Here is a 14,633-nt window from a genome sequence, read left to right on the forward strand (position 1 = left end):
AGGAGCTCATTAATGGGAGAAAGGACAAGAAAACGAGGGAAGTTGGGAGATGATAAATCTGAGAATGGACCATCGACGCTGAGAACAATCTGGGAGGAAACTGGAATACAATTCACATAGTTTTGGTGGTAGTCCATATATTAAGGTATATTGTTGAGCAGAGCAAGTTAGTCCATCCATTTGATTTTGCTTGGCTAACAGTTGAAATCTTCTGCAGGCTATTTAGAGCGATGAATTTAATGAGGTGAAGGAGAGCTGGATGAGTCACAGGAGATGTGGGTTTAAGCAATCAGTTATTAATTCCTGTGTGCAAAATTGCTCATTGGACAGTTCTTCCAAAGACTGGAAGAGTATAATGGCAGCTGACAGCTCTCTGCTGATACTTATTGGTTTTGATGACTTCTTGCCTGGATCCACCCCATTTGTACAATGGTCTTTGATGCAAGAACAATCTTGGTTAGGTAAGACACATCTCATGGGAGCATTGCTATTAACTGCTCCCACCCGTATTGGTGCAGCAGCACAGATCAGACTTGGGAGTGATGTAGATTCCAGCTTGCAGTCTACTGTACTATAGGTCTTCCAGGAATTTACATTGATTCCTCCCAAGTTCTGAATCTGACTCTGTCCTAGAAATGTTCACCACAGCATCGATTTCTGTAATATCATGGTTTCGATTTAAACATTTAAAAACCATCCACATTGTGACTGTCCAGTTAAGGTCACCAGTTTTAAATTTTCAATTTTGAGAAACCCAAAGTGAATGAAGAAAACTGTCAACGCACAAATGGTTTGACAGCTGGCACTGTTCCATTTTGATTATTGCACCTTTGCTGAATACTGGAGATCGATTATAATTATGCCTGAGAATTGTTTCTGAATTTAGCATTTTAATAGTGTAACGCTTTTTCAATATGATGATTTAGAAAGCTCTTGTACAATGCTTCTGAAAACAATTGAATTCTGAGCAATATTTTCAATTTATCTCTTTGGAATATAGTGAATATAAAAATAAATAACTTTGATTTTCCCCTACCCGTCATGAACAATGCTGAAGTTATTTTCAAATTCCACCACTATTTCCATAAAGAATTTAGTTGTCAATTTTATTAACTGTTTCCATTTTTGCTTAGTCTTGTGTTTTTTTCAAACACAATCAAACTAATGAAAACAGTTAGAGCCGATGGCTTCTTGAATGCAATCTCCCTTCAGCTGTGGCTCTGTTGGTAGCACTCTCGGCTGAGTCACAAGGTTCTCAGTTCAAGTCCCACTCCAGGACTTGAGCACATAAATCAAGGCTGACACCCCAGTGCAGTACGGAGGGAGCACTGCACTGTCAGAGGTGCTATCTTTCGGATGAGACGTTAAACCGAGGCCCCATCTGCTTGCTTGGGTGGATGTAAAAGATCTCATGACACTATTTCGAAGAAGAGAAGGGGCGTTATCCCTGGTACCCTGGCTGATGTTTACCCCTCACTCAATATCATCAAAAACACATCAACTGGTCATTATCACTTTGCTGTTTGTGTGAATTTGCTGTGCACGTACTGGCTGCTGTGTTTCCTCCATTACGATAGTGATTACACTTCAAAAAGTACATCATTGGCTGTCAAGCACCTTGAGAGGTCTGGTGGTCATGAAAGACGCTATATAGACACAGGTCTTTTTTTTCTTTTGAGTAGAAATGATGGGTGCAAATCAAATGATGAATAGTGTCAAAACTGTTTAATCCGAACATCCTGATGGTAAGCATAATAATGTTATCTTCTACAACTGAATATAATTTTTTTTCACAAAACCAATCAGCTATAGTTACGAGAGGCTGTGGACCACCTTTAATTATTTTAAAAAGGCATTCTGTGTGTCTGGGATGTGGCAGAAGAGAGCACAATAGACAGGTGTGTGTCATTTTTGACATGCAGTGATTCAAAAAACATTACAGTTGAATTATTGCAAAAAGTATTTGCCAAACCATTTAGTAAAGCAGTGCCCCTTGCAAAGGAGCTCAGTTTAAATGCTAATCTGATAGCAAATTAATGTAAGGCACAGAAAAGAATCCCAATGTCATCTGTCCTGTAAACTATATATGTTTATCCAGTGTTCTAAGAACTGTGTACGTCAAGTATTGTATTCCCATTCTGTGAAAGTTTAGTTTGGTTTTAGTTTAGAGATACAGCACTGAAACAGGCCCTTCGGCCCACCGAGTCTGTGCCGACCATCAACCACCCATTTATACTAATCCTACACTAATTCCATATTCCTACCACATCCCCACCTGTCTCTATATTTCCCTACCACCTCCCTATACTAGGGGCAATTTATAATGGCCAATTTACCGACCAACCTGCAAGTCTTTGGCATGTGGGAGGAAACCGGAGCACCCGGAGAAAACCCACGCAGACACAGGGAGAACTTGCAAACTCCACACAGGCAGTACCCAGAATTGAACCCGGGTCGCTGGAGCTGTGAGGCTGCAGTGCTAACCACTGCGCCACTGTTTACTATTGTAATTATTAAAATTTAGGTCTGAGTCTCCAGGATATTCAAGGTGGACATCACAGTTGGAGCCCAATCCTGTTCTCAGCTGATGTTGCACTCTCACTTTTCCGACTTGTGTCAGGAAAGATTGAACAGGCTGGAGCTCTTTTCTCTGAAAAAGAGAAGACTGAGACGTGACCTGATAGATCTTTAAGATTGAGAAGGTTTCGATAGGATAGACATAGAAAAATGTCTCCGCTGTGTGGGCGTCTAAAGCTAGTGGTCATAAATATAAGATAGTCAATCATAAATCCGATAGGAAATTCAGGAGAAACTTCTTTATTCAGAGTGTGGTAAGATTGTGGATATGCTACGACAGTGCTTGTTTGAGGCAGATAACAGACGTATTTAAGGGGAAGCTAAATAAGCGAATGAAAGAGAAAAGAATGGAAAGACATGCTGATGGGGTTAGATTTTTATTTATTTATTTATTTAGAGATACAGCACTGAAACAGGCCCTTCGGCCCACCGAGTCTGTGCCGACCAACAACCACCCATTTATACTAACCCTACAGTAATCCCATATGCCCTACCATCTACCTACACTCGGGGCAATTTATAACAGCCAATTTACCTATCACCTGCAAGTCTTTGGCGGTGGGAGGAAACCGGAGCACCTGGAGAAAACCCACGCAGACACAGGGAGAACTTGCAAACTCCACACAGACAGTACCCAGAATTGAACCCGGGTCCCTGGAGCTGTGAGGCTGCGGTGCTAGCCACTGTGCCGCCCATGAAGAGGGATGGAAGGAGGCTCACATAGACTACAACACCAGCATTGATCATTTGGGCCAAATGGCAGGATTGCAAGTTAATTTTTCATTTATACCCCTTCTCTTTCCCCTTGCAGCCTGGGGACGTAGGGCCATTGTAATGTGCTCCACCTCTGCTTTGGCTGACCTGTGAAGAACGAGAATTGAAACTGGGACCTTCCTACTTTAATAGGTTTAGTAGTGAGCCACTGGCGAAGCCATCAATGTATATTTTCTTCAAATTTTTGTCTTGTGACTTATCTTTGCAAGGTAACAAAGTATTTAGTTCCTAAGGAACAAGAGCCATTCTAGTGTGTCAGTACATTAATTCTCTGTTCACGTTTTCCTACAATGTTGCATTTTTAATGCACTATCAGCTTTTCCTCATTCCATAAAAAAGCCATTAACCATCTCTCTTTTCCCCACACACAGCTTTTCTCCAGTTCTGAAGGCACTGACTCATGCTTGGGGAATGGTGTCCCAGGCAGAAGCCAATGGCCAACAGCTTGTTGACCATTCCTCATGGGTGAGCCTAGAAAGTGAATGCCAACAGACTGTTCAACCATGGGAGCATCATAGCTGAGTCTGACTGACCTTGTGCTTGCATGCACTTTTTCTAGCAGGAGTTGCTGGATAGTTGTCAGAGAGGGGTGTTGAGGCTGTTGTGTGACACTGCACTTAAGATCAACACACTGAGCAGAGACTGGGAAATTGAATATTGACTTAGTAGATCTGGATGGCTTCTTGACACCATTTGCTGACTGAGCGACTGAGACTGCTTAACCTTAGTTTCTTTAAGGAAAATGAATGTCAAAAATGTGTGAATTGTTATACAAAGTAAAATATGTTGGATAAAAAGATTAGAGAAGTGCAATACAAAGGGAAATAAAGAACTTGCATTTACATAGCATCTTTCACGACCTCACAACATCTCAATATGTTACAGCCAACAAATTATTTTTGAAGTATAGTCACTGTTGTAATGTAGGAAACACGGCAGCCAATTTGTGCACAGCAAGCTCTTGCAAACAGCAATGTGTTAACCAGATAATCTGTCCCGAATACAGTCCAGAAAGAAGATGGTTACGGGTGAACATCATTTAAGGTATTTAAAATAATATGTTAATGTAGATAAGTTCAATTCAAAATATTAAAAGTAGATGTTGAGAAGAACTACTTTATTCAGTGATAATTAACTTGTGAGGCAGTAGAGGTAAAAACATTAATGCCATTTGAAGTACAGTTGAGTGTTAGTGTGGGAGGTTTAGGGATGAGCTTTCATGGACTGAATGGCCTTTTCATGACCATGACTTTACTGAGTTTTTAATGAATGGGGAATTTATGTGGGATCACAGTTTGAGACTGTATATGTGCTCATTCTGTGTCATTCTAAAGATATAGTGTCTAAGACTAACTTGGCACTACATCCAACACTGTAATACATCATGTCCATTGATTTACTCCATATATCTTCACTGTAGTGGAATGATGTACTTTTAAGTAGTATGATACTGATGAAGGCTTGATGATCTGAATGCATTTTTGAAGTAGCATTCTTTTTATGCAGGAGGAAATTGGCTGGCAAATCAAAATTGAAATCTGAAGTGGATTTTCAGCATATATACATGAATTGTAGGAATGTCTATGCACAGAGTTCTGACTAAGGTAACCCCTATTTCTGAAATGGATTGACGAGCCTGTCAACTTTTAAGGCAGCTATTTTTAAAAAAAAACTTCCATTCTGTTTACATCATCTAACCCTATCAACATATTCCTATTGGCGGAAGGGTTGAGAACCAGAGGACACCAATTTCAGGTGAACGGCAAAATGAGGAAAAGTTTTCTTTATGCAGCGAGTGGTTGGGATCTGAAATGCGCTGCCTGAGTGTGTGGTGGAGGCCGATTCAATTGTGGCTTTCAAAAGGGAATTGGATAAGTGCCTGGAGAAAAAAATTGCAGGGCTACAGGGAAAAAGGCAGGGGAGTGGGACGAGCTGAGTTGCTCTTGCAGAGAGCCGGCACGGGCATGACCGGCCGAATGGCCTCTTTCTGTGCTGTAACCATTCTAGGGTTATATAACCTATCCTTCTATTCCTTTTCCCTTCATGTACTTATCTAGCTTCCCCTTAAATGTATCTACGTTATTTGTTTCAAAGTCCTTGCTTTCTTAGAAATTCTTGTTTACTTCCTGTGTAACTGTAACACAGAACATTCAATTCAAAATAATTTACGGGTTGTAATTAATGAACATATTGTGAATATTGGATGCCTGGAGTGACTACATAGAAGATGCTGCATAACTGGGGATGAATCGCCAGGCAGCAATTTTGTCAAGTGTTTACTTGTTAATTTGCTAGTGTCCTATTTGGTGTCATTCATTTATTTTTAAAGTAAGTATTCGTTGTTTCTCACTTATAAAGTGTTAGCAGGATTTTGTTGGGTAGATTGTGGATTTTTGCAGGGGAAAAAACATAACTGAGAAAATTGAATTAGTTTAGTTTAGAGATACAGCACTGAAACAGGCCCTTCGGCCCACCGAGTCTAAAGTAACTTGGGGCTTTTCAGAATATCGCAGTGTGACATGGGCCTATTCAGGATACAGAAATGGTTCTAATGGTAAATCACATAAGAACAAGTTCAAAAGCTCCACATCAAGCCAGCTTCTTTAAGAGTCTTTGTATGCTTGCTCTATAATAGACTTGTTCCTCTTCCCTCTTAGCTACCATCTGTTGATCCTCTTAATTTAAAGAATCTCTTCATGGAAAAGAACAAAATCAAGCAGTTCCAAATAATCTTCAAAATCCCTTTCTCAAAGCAATTGATACAGTTCCTTTTAATGGTGTCATTTGGCATCAGAGCAACTACCTTCTTTTGGAATGTCTTCCAGAGAAGAATATTGGGCATTAATCTCATGGGGTTTGGATGATCCAGACCCTGAGAATAATGGTTGAGTGCAGTATTTCAAAACTGTCTCCTACACCCAGAGATGCAATTTCAGTCCAATTGTCTCACGTATTTGCTGTTTGTTTTTAATACAACGTAAAACAGTAATAGGCCATTCAAGCCCTCAAGCTTGTTCTGCCAGTCGACTAGATCATGGCTGCTCTGTGCTCAGCTTTACAGATTTGGGATGTAGTCTTGCCTAATCATTGGTCATTTAAAAAAAAAATTGCTCTTGGTGTAGGACCACGATGAACACCAACCAGTTTACTTAGTGTAGCTGATGTGTAATGACTCTTGTGTCCAGGAATTAATGATTATTAATTTGCTGCAGGTAAGTTGAATGATAATCTACATTTGTAGTAATAGTAAAGGCTTACTGTTTTCATAGCTGTTCTTCAATAATTAACATTTTTAAAACTATCTGGATGTCGATGCGGGCTGTGATGCAAGCAGCAGAATTGGTTGTTAAATTTGCCACTGGTAGCTGCTGCTGCCTAGCTCAGGAGGGAGATGAAGTGCTCTAGCTGGCAAGCGATCAGGATCAATTTACATTAGTGATATCTTCAGCATACTAATATGAATCCTGCAACATTTAATAAGTAGCTATTCATAGTACCAAATTTGTTTTAGAGTGAGAGTGACATGGATTTGAATCTGGAGCAAACCCAGTGATATAAAACCTCTCCCCCATCCATACCTTTCACTGGTACACTTGCAACCATATTCTCGACATCAATCAGCAGTCACCACACTGACTAGATTTTGTACTGTGAGTGAATGCGTGAGGTAGTGCTAAAAGGGGTTTTTAAGGAGCTTGCATTTGATGGTGGATTAATATCATCATCTTGGGACTGATGGGGTACCGAGAACACTCAAATGGTTGCAATTCTGAAGTGCCTGTAAACATTTCTGTAAAGCAACATACTTTTTAGGTACAGTAATGTCTGAACTTAATGAAAAGATGGGCTTCCACCCAAGCTCACAACTAGTGCGGAGCTGTGCAGATGCAGTATGTTCTATCAAATACTAAAATAGAGTACTGTACATCACAGTAGAGCTAATGAGCTGGAAAAGGTCATGATGACACATTATAGTACCCACAGTTACAGCTGCTCAGGATTATGGACCAGTATAATCTTGAGCGGTAACAGTGAGGTTGTACTATAATGTCTGCACTTCCTGCCTGTGTTTAGAAGGTCTGTGATCTGTGGCATTACAAACGTAGCCTGTTACACAAAGCAACTCTACATAACAAAATAAATGTGGAGCAAGGGCTGATCATCAAGTGACCATCAAGGCAAAGGATGTTGGGACTTAAGGATTGAAGACTTTGCATGTTAGGTGTGCAGTATTCCTGGGAGGTCAGGTATAGCACAGATAGGTGCTGAACAAAGTTCCATCAACTGTGCTCCAACATGTCTCAGCCCCAACAGTGTGACCTAAGATCACCCTCACAAGATTACCCTCTGCTACAGCAGTGTGGCAGTTTTCCCATTTCCCACACCAATTATTCTTAGACTGTTGGTCATTACGTACTTGGAACTAAATTGACACAGTTCAAACTCAGCTCACCAAGAATGTTTACAGTCAAATGATCAAGAATGTTTCATCCCATCATTCTGGGTTTGTGCCTAGGTCACAGAGGAGAAAAGCCAGTGTCTAACACACTGTTTTGCCTTGTTTCCTTGGAGGCCTGGTCTTCGCGCCAATTTAATGTACTGCCTGCTAGATTCACTCCAGAATGTAATTTAGGCCAAAATTTATTCTCTCAACTCAACCCAAAGTTTACTCTGTGAGCTCCAAAGTTGTAAAACAAACTGTTGTTAAGATGTTAATAATATTTGTCATGATTCTATTCTAGATGGAGCAAATTAAAAGGGCAAATAAACTCTTCACAAGTGATTGCATATTCCTGAGGAAAACCCTTATTATCCCAGTCATATCTGAGAAAGGGTTACTGTTTAATGGACTGAACTCATTGGAGTCTCCAGAGAACGAATCCAGAGAGACGTACACTCTAAGTGAAGAAAGACCGCTGAACATAGAAGACGAAAGCTCTACATCTTCGAGTCCAGAGGATCCTGACAACAGGCCCACTCAGCCTGAGGAACTGTCTGCCAAAGACTTCTTGCAGAGACTGGACTTGCAGATTAAACTGTCAACACAAGCAGCTGCTAAGACAATACAGGAGGATGATAAGGGGTAATTATATTCTAAATAACAGCACAATATATATGAGCAACTACACATGCAGATAATATATTTACTGTTCATCAATTTATACATATTAGAAATAAGTAATAAAATATTTGGTTTTGTAGGTTCCAATTAAAGAAAATTCATTAAAATCTTTGGCTGTCTATTGTGCTATCAAGATAATCCTGTAATTAATGGTAATAAATAATGGAATTTAGTACTGGACCAAGATTATACAAAGTGTGTGTTGCTGTAATTAGTAGGTTCTTTAGTTTTCTTTAAACATTTTTTGAACATTTCAAAGCCATTTAATGATGTATATTGCAAGTTCAGCTGTCAAAGGTCACCAATATGAGTAAAGCTAGTACTCTCAAATCTTTGGCTACATCAGGTACCTGTTTAGATTGTAAGCCATTATTAAATAAGTCAATGGTGATAATTTGAAGTGACAGTAAGCTTGCATCTGTCAGATACACCAAGAGTTAATTAACCAATTTAATCTGCCCTTATGTGGGAGAGTTTTAAGCATGTTGGGTCTGATCCCCCAACAAAGACACGTGCACACTTGTAGTCTATTGGTGGGTAAAAGCTGACCATTCCCTATTATTAGCTTATGCACGACTCATACCTTGGTTTTACTGCTCTTGTTGTTCATTACTAAATTATTAGGAGCCTTAATGTAAGTACAGCACAGTGTTTATTTTGTTGTATAACACTAACTTTCTCATGAAATGATGCAATTTTGTGAATCTCATGTCAACCCTGATTTTTTTTTTAAGCTTTTATTAGTAATTCTTTCTCACTTGTCCTTCGTGTTAGGATGGTTAAAACTTTCCTTTATGCCTATTGTATATATTTCATTTAAGTAATGTGTTTAGAAGTGTAATTAATCTTTGGAGAGATGATTAGTGCTGGGGAATTGGACAAATGTGGATTAATTAAGGAAAGTTAGCAGAGATTTGTTAAAGGCAAATTGTGTTTAACTAATGGAATTTATCAACCTTGCTTCCAATTTCCACCCTTCTCTCACCTTTACATGGTCCATCTCTGACACTTCCCTTCCCTTCCTCGACTTCTCTGTCTCCATCTCTGGGGATAGGTTGTCTACCAATATCCATTATAAGCCCACTGACTCCCACAGCTACCTCGACTACACTTCTTCACACCCTACCTCCTGTAAGGACTCCATTCCATTCTCCCAGTTTCTCCGTCTCCGACGCATCTGCTCTGATGATGCTACCTTCCATGACGGTGCTTCTGATATGACCTCCTTTTTCCTCAACCGAGGATTTCCCCCCACTGTGGTTGACAGGGCCCTCAACCGTGTCCGACCCATTCCCCGCACCTCTACCCTCACCCCTTCCCCTCCCTCCCAGAACCGTGACAGGGTTCCCCTTGTCCTCACTTTTCATCCCACCAACCTCCATATCCAAAGGATCATCCTCCGCCATTTTCGCCACCTCCAGCGTGATGCCACTACCAGTCGCATCTTCCCCTCCCTTCCCCTGTCAGCATTCCGAAGGGATCGTTCCCTCCGCGACACCCTGGTCCACTCCTCCATTACCCCCACCACCTCGTCCCCGTCCCAGGGCACCTTCCCTTGCAATCGCAGGAGGTGTAATACCTGCCCATTTACCTCCTCTCCTCACTATCCCAGGCCCCAAACACTCCTTTCAGGTGAAGCAGCGATTTACTTGTACTTCTTTCAATGTAGTATACTGTATTCGCTGCTCACAGTGTGGTCTCCTCTACATTGGGGAGACCAAGCGCAGACTGGGTGACCGCTTTGCGGAACATCTCCGCTCAGTCCGCAAGCAGGACCCTGAGCTTCCGGTTGCTTGCCATTTCAACACTCCCCCCTGCTCTCATGCTCACATCTCTGTCCTGGGATTGCTGCAGTGTTCCAGTGAACATCAACGCAAGCTCGAGGAACAGCATCTCATCTACCGATTAGGCACACTACAGCCTGCCGGACTGAACATTGAGTTCAATAATTTCAGAGCATGACAGCCCCCCACTTTACTTTCATTTTTAGTTATTTTTTCTTCCTTTTTTTTTTTGCATTCCTTTTTACATTTTTTACAATCTTTTTTTGCATTTATTTCATTTCATCTTAGTTTGTTCAGTTTGCTTACCCACTGTTTTTTTTCAGGTTGTTTTTCTTCAGGTTTGCACTTGCTGATGTTTAATGTTCAGTATATTCACACCTAATCTGTACTAATGCTTTGTCCTTCAACACACCAGTAACATATTGTTTGCCTTTGCTCCGTGACCTTTTGGTCAGCTATGTGGCCTGGTCCAATGTGCACCTTCTCCTTTGTTATCTCTTGCCCAACCCCCACCTCACTTGTTTATAATCTGTGACTTTTCTAATATTTGTCAGTTCCGAAGAAGGGTCACTGACCCGAAACTTTAACTCTGCTTCTCTTTCCACAGATGCTGCCAGACCTGCTGAGTGAATCCAGCATTTCTTGGTTTTGGTTGTGTTTAACTAACTTGATTTGAGTTTTCTGATGAGGTTAAGGAGAGGGTTGATGAGGGTAATCAGTTAATTTGGTGTACATGGAATTCTAAAAGGCTATTTATCAAGTGCCACATAATAGGCTTGTCAGCAAAGTTCAAGCCCATGAGGGATAGTGGTAGCATGAATACAAAGTTGGCTGAGTGATAGGAAACAGAGAGTAGTGGGGCGGCACAGTGGCGTAGTGGTTAGCACTGCAGCCTCACAGCTCCAGGGACCCGGGTTCGATTCTGGGTACTGCCTGTGCGGAGTTTGCAAGTTCACCCTGTGACCGTTTTCGCCCGGTTTCCTCCCACAGCCAAAGACTTGCCGGTTGATAGGTAAATTGGCCATTGTAAATTGCCCCTAGTGTAGGTAGGTGATAGGGAATATGGGATTACTGCAGGGTTAGTATAAATGGGTGGTTGTTGGTCAGCACAGACTCGGTGGGCTGAAGGGCCTGTCTCAGTGCTGTATCAATAAATAAATAACAGTTCCGATGAAGGGTCACTGACCTGAAACGTTAACTCTGCTTCTCTTTCCACAGATGCTGCCAGACCTGCTGAGTGGTTCCAGCATTTCTTGTTTTTATATTATATATTATAATAAATAACAGTTGTTTTTCAGACTGGAGGAAGATATAAAGTGGGGTTCCCCAGGGGTCAGTATAGGATCACTGCTTTTCTACATATATATTAATGATCTAGACTAGTTTTAGTGCGCAGGGCGCAATTTCAAAATTTGCAGATGACACAAAACTTGGAAGTATTGTGAACTGTAAGGAGGATAGTGATAGACTTCAAAAGGACATAAACAGGCTGGTGGATTGGAAACACAACTTGTACCTTGTAGATGGTGGACAGGCTTTGGGGAGTCAGGAGGTGAGTTACTCGCCGCAGAATTCCCAGCTTTTGTAGCTAGAGTATTTATATGGCTGGTCCAGTTAGTTTATGGTCAATGGTAACTCCCAAGATGTTGATGGTGGGGGATTCAATGATATTAATACCATTGAACATCAAAGGGAGTGCAGGAACAGAGAGACCTGGGGTATATGTGTACTAATCGTTGAAGGTGGCAGGACAGGTTGAGATAGTCATATGGAATCCTGGGCTTTATAAATAGAGGCATAGAGTACAAAATCAAGGCAGTTATGGTGGTTCAGAGTCAACTGGAGTATTTTTTTAAATTCATTCATGGGATGTGGGTGTCGCTGGCCAGGCCAGCATTTATTGCCCATCCCTAATTGCCCTTGAGAAGGTGGTGGTGAGCTGCCTTCTTGAACTACTGCAGTCCATGTGGGGTAGGTACACCCACAGTGCTGTTAGGAAGGGAGTTCCAGGATTTTGACCCAGCGACAATGAAGGAACGGCGACATAGCTCCGAGTCAGAATGGTGTGTGACTTGGAGGGGAACTTGCAGGTGGTGGTGTTTGGAAGGTGCTGTCTAAGGAGCCTTGGTGCATTGCAGCAGTGCATCTTGTAGATGTACACACTGCTGCCACTGTGCGTCGGTGGTGGAGGAAGTGAATATCTCTAGATGGGGTGCCAAACAAGCGGGCTGCTTTGTCCTGGATGCTGTCGAGCTTCTTGAGTGTTGTTGGAGCTGCACCCATCCAGGCAAGTGGAGAGTATTCCATCACACTCCTGACTTGTGCCTTGTAGATGGTGGACAGGCTTTGGGTAGTCAGGAGGTGTTATTCACCGCAGGATTCCTAGCCTCTGACCTGCTCTTGTAGCCATGGTATTTATATGGCTATTCCAGTGCAGTTTCTGGTCAATAGTAGCCCCTAGGATGTTGATAGTGGGGGATTCAGTGATGGTAATGCCATTGAATGTCAAGGGGAGATGGTTAGATTCTCTCTTGTTGGAGATGGTCATTGCCTGGCACTTGTGTGGCGTGAATGTTACTTGCCACTTCTCAGCCCAAGCCTAGATATTGTCCAAGTCTTGCTGCATTTCTACACAGACTGCTTCAGTATCTGAGAAGTCAGGAATGGTACTGAACATTGTGCAATCATCAGCGAACATCCCCACTTCTGACCTTATGATTGAAGGAAGGTCATTGATGAAGCAGCTGAAGATGGTTGGGCCTAGGACAGTACCCTGAGGAACTCCTGCAGTGATGTCCTGGAGCTGAGATGATTGACCTCCAACAACCACAACCATCTTAGAGTCGTACAGCATAGAAACAGGCCCTTCGGCCCACCCCTTCCATGCCAACCATAATACCTATCTATACTAATCCCACCTGTCTGCATTAATTCCATATCCCTCTCTGCCTTGCTCATTCAAGTACCTGTCCAGATGCCTCTTAAATGTCACTACTGTTCCTGCCTCCACCACCTCCTCAGGCAACTCGTTCCAGATACCCACTATTCTTTGTGTGAAAAATTTACCCCTTTGATCCCTTTTAAACCTCCTCCCTCTCACCTTAAATCTATGCCCTCTAGTTTAGTCACCCCTACCATGGGATCTTCCTTTGCACTAGGTATGACTCCAGCCAGCGGAGGGTAAACCACCCTGATTCCCATTGACCTCAGTTTTGCTAGGGCCCCTTGATGCCATACTCTGTCAAATGCTGCCTTGATGTCAAGGGCAGCCACTCTTACCTCACCTCTTGAGTTCAGCTCTTTTGTCCATGCTTGAACCAAGGCTGTAATGAGGTCAGGAGCTGAGTGGCCCTGGCGGAACCCAAACTGAGCGTTACTGAGCAGGTTATCGCTAAGCAAGTGCCACTTGATGGCACTGTTGATGACACCTTCCATCACTTTACTGATGATTGAGAGTAGGCTGATGGGGCGATAATTGGCCGGGTTGGACTTGTCCTGCTTTTTGTGTACAGGACATACCTGGGCTATTTTCCACATTGCAGGGTAGATGCCAGTGTTGTAGCTGTATTGTGTCCATTTCTAGGCATTGCACTTTAGGAAGGATGGCTCCAGGGATGAGTTGGAGAAGGTGGGGTTGTTTTGAGCGGGAATCATGAGGGATTTAGGCTGATTAGAGAGAACCTGTTCCCATTGGTGGAAGGGTCGAGGAGCAGAGGACACTGATTTAAGGTGGTTGGCAAAAGACAATACGACATGAGGAAAAACTTTTTTATGCAGCGAGTGGTTTCGGATCTGGAATGCACTGCCTGACAGCGTGGTGGAAGCAGATTCAATTGTGACTTTTTTCAAAAGAGAATTGGATAAACAGCTGAAGAGGAAATAATTACTGGGCTATGAGGAAAGGGCAGGGGACAGGGACTAGCAGAGTGCCGGCACGGACACGACTGGCGGAATGGCCGCCTTCTGTGCTGTAACCATTCTATGATCCAATGAATTGAGTATTTAGGACTTGAGTCAGGTAAATGGAAAGTAAAGCTCCTTTTGCTGTGTGCCATTATGTGACAGCCTTTCTTTCTGATACGTAATTGCTCACTACAGCATTGTGCGTTTTTCCATCTCCCTCACACCAATATCCCTGTGACCTGAGTAGGAATCCCAATGTACTAAACTACAGTTAATTTTTTAGGGCCATGTCCTATATGAATTGCAGTGACTGCAGTTTTGTACATATGGATCAACTAAAATATGCTGAATGGTCTTCCTTATCTGTAATTAGCTTTTGATCTGGTTTTAAACTGGTTAATTTTATGTAGGATTCTTACAACTAACAGCAAGAGGAGACTTTTGTCCATCAGTTTGACAACTCCTGCGTTCAA

At 42.2% G+C, this 14,633-nt stretch overlaps 1 protein-coding gene across 2 annotated transcripts in view; it reads left to right on the top strand.

Moving 5' to 3' along the window:
• The window catches only part of lysmd2 (LysM, putative peptidoglycan-binding, domain containing 2), a 61,807-nt gene that overhangs the window by 31,931 nt on the left and 15,243 nt on the right, over positions 1-14,633 (top strand). The window contains exons 1-2 of one of the 2 annotated variants that reach the window (XM_068017995.1): positions 4,858-4,955; positions 8,094-8,434. In XM_068017995.1, the coding sequence (XP_067874096.1) occupies positions 4,929-4,955; positions 8,094-8,434 (368 nt within the window). In that variant the 5' untranslated portion in view covers positions 4,858-4,928. Of the gene's footprint in view, positions 1-4,857; positions 4,956-8,093; positions 8,435-14,633 lie in introns of those variants that run through there. The other variant, XM_068017996.1, reaches the window with a different exon arrangement.

The sequence above is a fragment of the Heterodontus francisci genome, chromosome 38 (assembly GCF_036365525.1).
Source record: "Heterodontus francisci isolate sHetFra1 chromosome 38, sHetFra1.hap1, whole genome shotgun sequence".
Lineage (NCBI taxonomy): Eukaryota > Metazoa > Chordata > Chondrichthyes > Heterodontiformes > Heterodontidae > Heterodontus > Heterodontus francisci.